The sequence below is a fragment of the Phoca vitulina genome, unplaced genomic scaffold (assembly GCF_004348235.1).
Source record: "Phoca vitulina isolate PV1807 unplaced genomic scaffold, GSC_HSeal_1.0 scaffold1919, whole genome shotgun sequence".
Taxonomy (NCBI): domain Eukaryota; kingdom Metazoa; phylum Chordata; class Mammalia; order Carnivora; family Phocidae; genus Phoca; species Phoca vitulina.
Genome location: NW_022591606.1, coordinates 1 through 4,753, shown reverse-complemented (window position 1 = coordinate 4,753; position 4,753 = coordinate 1). Strand labels below are relative to the sequence as shown.

Here is a 4,753-nt window from a genome sequence, read left to right as displayed (position 1 = left end):
AGAGTCCTTTGTAGAGCTCTCTTAAAAGAGCCTGAATATCTGCAGTGGCAGATGTGGTTCTCCGAGCTCTGTATGGATTGAGCTCGTCAGAACGCTTTAAGTACCAACCCTCGGGTCCAGGCTATAACTTATCAAATGTTGGCAGGGATAGGTCAATACTTTGATATTGCTGCTCAAGTTATTACCCCTGAAGAAATTCATGAGCAATTACGGGAAATTAGTTTAGAAGCTTGGGATCGTATTCACCCAAAAGGAGAACATTATGGATCTTGGACTAAGGTTATTCAGAAGACTAACGAGCCTTATGTTGAGTTCTTATCACGATTAAAACTAACCTTGGAGAGAACTGTCATAGGAGAAGAAGCTAGACAGCAGCTGTTAAAACTGCTGGCATATGAAAATGCTAATGAGGATTGTAAGAGAATTATATTGCCTATTAAAGATACAGGAGATATTAATGCTTTCATGAAGGCCTGTAAAGATGTAACATCAGAGAGTAGAAAGATGCAGTTGTTTGCTGAAACAATGGCCACTACCTGGCATTCCTTGCAATCTAAGCAGCTAGAGAACATGAAATGTTTTGGTTGCGGTCAATTAGGGCATTTGAAAAGGAACTGTAAAGAAAAGAAACCTGACAGAGGGCGTGGACCTGGAATTTGTCCACGATGTAAGAAGGGAAAGCATTGGGCTCGAGAATGTCGCACTAAATTAAATACTAGTTTTGCAGAAAAGCCGCAGGGAAACTCGATTTCGGGCCCTACCCCGGGCCCAGGACAAATGAACAGGGGAAACCAACCATATTCTCCCTTAGCCCAGCTACCCAACACAGTGCCGCAGTGGACATATCAGCCATAAGGCCATTTACTTTAAAAGGAGGGGATAGACCTCAGAAAATTCCTACTGGAATTTATGGACCCTTACCAATTGGCACTTTTGCTCTATTAACAGGTCGCTCTGGTTTGACATCAAAAGGAGTGACTGTTCACTTAGGTATAATTGATGCTGATTACAGAGGAGAAATTCAAGTTCTTATGTCTTCCCTAGTTGATATGTCCTTTGAAGCAGGAGAACGAATTGCCCAGTTATTGTTATTACCCTATCTCCCTATAGGTCAGACTACCGCTGTCAGACATGGAGGGTTTGGCAGCACGGATCCAAAATGTGTTTTTTGGGCTACACAAATAACTCGCATGCAGCCCTTGATGACAGTTAAATTGAATACTAAAGACATTACTGTCTTGTTAGATACAGGATCAGATATTACTATTATTAAAACTGCTGACTGGCCTGAAAATATCCCCTATAATGAGATTCCTTGTCAGATAAAAGGAGTTGGTAAGGCACCTGTCCAAAGTATTGGCTTGGCTACTCAATTTGTAACATTTACTTCCCAGGATGGACAACTGGCCGTGTTAAAACCTTACATTTTAGATGTTCCTTTAAATATTTTAGGCCGTGACGTTTTAGAACAGTGGGGAGCTCACCTGGAATTTTAATTATAGATGGAACCTATCAAAATTTTGTGGAGATCTGAGGATCCTTTGTGGATTGAACAATGGCCATTAACTAAGGAAAAATTGGCTGCTGCACATCAATTGGTTCAAGAGCAATTTCAAAAACTAAAAGTGCTTACTGGACCGCTACTAAATATTGGGTTCAAAATACAGACTTTAACTCAGTCCAACAAAATGAATTGTTTGCTATTGCTCAGGTGTTGAAGGATTTTCCCTCGGCTGTGAATATTCTTGCTGATTCTGCCTATGCTGTAGGAGTCCTGCAAAATATATATACTGCTGTTGTACATTCGAATAAGCCTAGTCTATTTAACTTATTCTTGCTCTTACAAACCTTACTAAGAAGTCGAAATGCTCGTATTTATGTGACTCATATTCGCTCCCATACTAATCTTCCTGGTTCCTTAGCTTATGGTAATGCTCAAGTGGACGCTTTGGTGTCATTTGCATCTGCAGACGAGGAACATAATTTATTGCACACCAATGCTGGCAGATTACATGTCCAATATAAAATTCCTTATCGTCAAGCAAAACAAATTATAAAACAGTGTCCTATCTGCAGACCTTTGCACTTGCGTGCTGTAAAAGCTGGGGTTAACCCTCGAGGAACTTATGCCAACGAACTTTGGCAAATGGATGTTACTCATGTAGCGCAATTTGGTCGACTATCTTATGTACATGTTGTAATAGATACTTACTCTCAATTTATATGGGCTACAGCACAAACTGGTGAAACTACACAACATGTTATCACTCATTTATTAGAAACTTTTGCTGTGATGGGTTTACCATCTATTGTCAAGACAGATAATGGACCTGCATATAAAAGTAAGAAATTTCAGGCCTTCTGTTTGCAATATGGTATAATGCATAAAACAGGCATTGAGTATAATCCCCAAGGACAGGCCATTGTGGAACGTGCACACAGTACTTTAAAATTGCAAATTAAAAAATTAAAAAGGAGGAAAAAAGATCATATATTATCATTTACTCAATCTAATGCACGTTCTATCTTGTCACAAGCATTGTTTACACTGAATTTCTTGAATCTTCCGCAGGGAGATATTCTCTCGAGAGCAGAAAAACAGTTCATAGAGGGAGAGACGGCTCCTCTTCCCTTGAATGAATATATATGGTTTAAACCGGTCACAGATGCAGAATGGCAACCAGGGCCATTACTTTATAGAGGGAAGGGTTATGCTTATGTCTCCACAGAGGATGGACGAACCCGTTCCTGGCTCCCAGCGAGGTGGATCCGGTCAAGGACAAATTCGAACGGCCCCAAGACGACGGATGGGGAACTTGGGACAGGATGAGTCTCTGTTGCAAGCCATGGCACACTTGAGTCTGGGAGGACGGCGTCGCCGCTGACAGACATTTGCTACTGTTTTGCCGACTTGGGGACAAATTAAAAAGCTTAGTGGGGAGGGGCAAAAACTCTTACAGCAGACAGGGAAGGCTTGCACACCTGAGAATTTATTTCTCGCCATATGTGCTATACTCACTGTATCATCCTCTGCCGAGGTGACTAATGTAAGCTATTGGGCCTATATACCTAATCCACCTATGATGGAACCTGCACCTTGGGGAAGTGCAGATATTCCCATTTACACCTCCCCGATGATACTTTCGCCTCCTTGGAAGAATCTTACTTATCTTAATCAAGATGATGGCGCCTTCTTTAACTTCTTGCATAAAGGGGATGGTCCTTATATTTGTCTGGGCCCGTCACCCTGTGTAAACATGAATTGGCAAAATTGGATCCTGCCTGGACCGATGGTCAATACAGCCCGAACTCAATTGCAAAGACTTGAAGCATGGTCTCTTGACATGACATGGGGAAATGTTACATTTGATGAATTCCCCTCGTTTCCTGCCTGTCCTGATTTTACTTACATTGGAATGGCCTATAAACCATTTGTATGGCAGGAATGTGTTGGGAAATTTGCAAAATATTACAAGGATCTGCTTATGTGGGGACCGTATGGTCAATTTCTTCAAAATTGTTCTGAATGGAACAAATCGCGTTGTGACCTGTCCTTGTCTTACAGGATGTCACCGCGGAGTCGATGGAATGAGTCAGTGGTGAATCACCAATTGATGGCCTGGGGAGATGGCGGCATCGCAGACCCTCGCATATCACATCAAAAATTTCCAGATCATATTCAAACACACTTATGGAAAGTTGCAGCTGCGCTTAAGACTGTTAGACTTTATAATGGAACCTTTTCCGGCACAGCAAAGACTGCGTCGACTTATAATTTCACCATTTTTAAAGAAATTAATGTGACTGCATGTGTACCTTTACCATATTTACTTTTGATAGGGAATTTTAGTTTTAATGATGGAATCAGTTGTATTAAATGCCGATTGTATTCTTGTATTAACAGTTCTATAGAGTATAAACCAGGATACTCTCTTATGATTTTGCAACAACGTTCTCACATTTGGCTTCCGGTAAATTTAGAACGATTATGGGCCCAAAATCCTGTAGATGCCTTAGTGCTAGAGTTTTTTAAGAAGGTATTAAGGCGCACAAAGCGTCTTGTTGGCATTGTTGTGGCGGTTATTCTAAGTCTAATCACAGTTACCACATTAGCAGCCGTATCAGGTATAGCTTTACATATTTCATTACAAACTAAACATTTTGTGGAAAATTGGCACCGTGATTCCCGGGATCTTTGGCTTTCCCAAACTATGATTGATACTCGCTTGCAAACGCAAATAGATGTCCTTAGACAAACTGTAAGTTGGTTAGGGAAGAAGGTTTTGACGATAGAAAGGCAGATTTGGCTGCATTGCGATTGGAATTCCACGACTTTTGTATTACCAATTTAAGATATAATGAATCTCAACATGATTGGAGCATTATCCAAAAATATTTAGAGGGCAATTCATCGGCAACAGATATGATCAATAATCTACATATAAATATTCAGGAAATATTTGGTAAACCATTTGAGAATGAAGATGCTGCTACATTAGCTGATTTATTTCTGAAACAGTTTGAGGGACTTGATCCAAAAGGTATTATTCAAAGTTTGGGGCACACTGCAGGAGGGATAGGGTTTCTATTACTGATTATCATTTTATGCTTCATGCTGTTACATTTTTGCTATATAAAGCCATCCCAGAAGTCTATGGCCACCCTCTGGAGGGCATTCTTATTAAAACAAAAGAAAAAAGAAGGAATTGAGATGGCTTAGGCTTGTAAGCCCCTTGCAACCGAGGTTATTTGA

The 4,753-nt window shown here is 40.5% G+C and overlaps 1 protein-coding gene across 1 annotated transcript; it reads left to right on the top strand.

Moving 5' to 3' along the window:
• The first annotated feature begins 3,260 nt into the window (after nt 1-3,260).
• LOC116629645 (endogenous retrovirus group K member 13-1 Env polyprotein-like) lies at nt 3,261-4,665 on the top strand. Its single transcript, XM_032399885.1, has one exon. It carries the CDS (start codon nt 3,291-3,293, stop codon nt 4,350-4,352), a length of 1,062 nt encoding a protein of 353 aa, XP_032255776.1. The 5' UTR covers nt 3,261-3,290; the 3' UTR covers nt 4,353-4,665.
• Nucleotides 4,666-4,753: the final 88 nt, after the last annotated feature.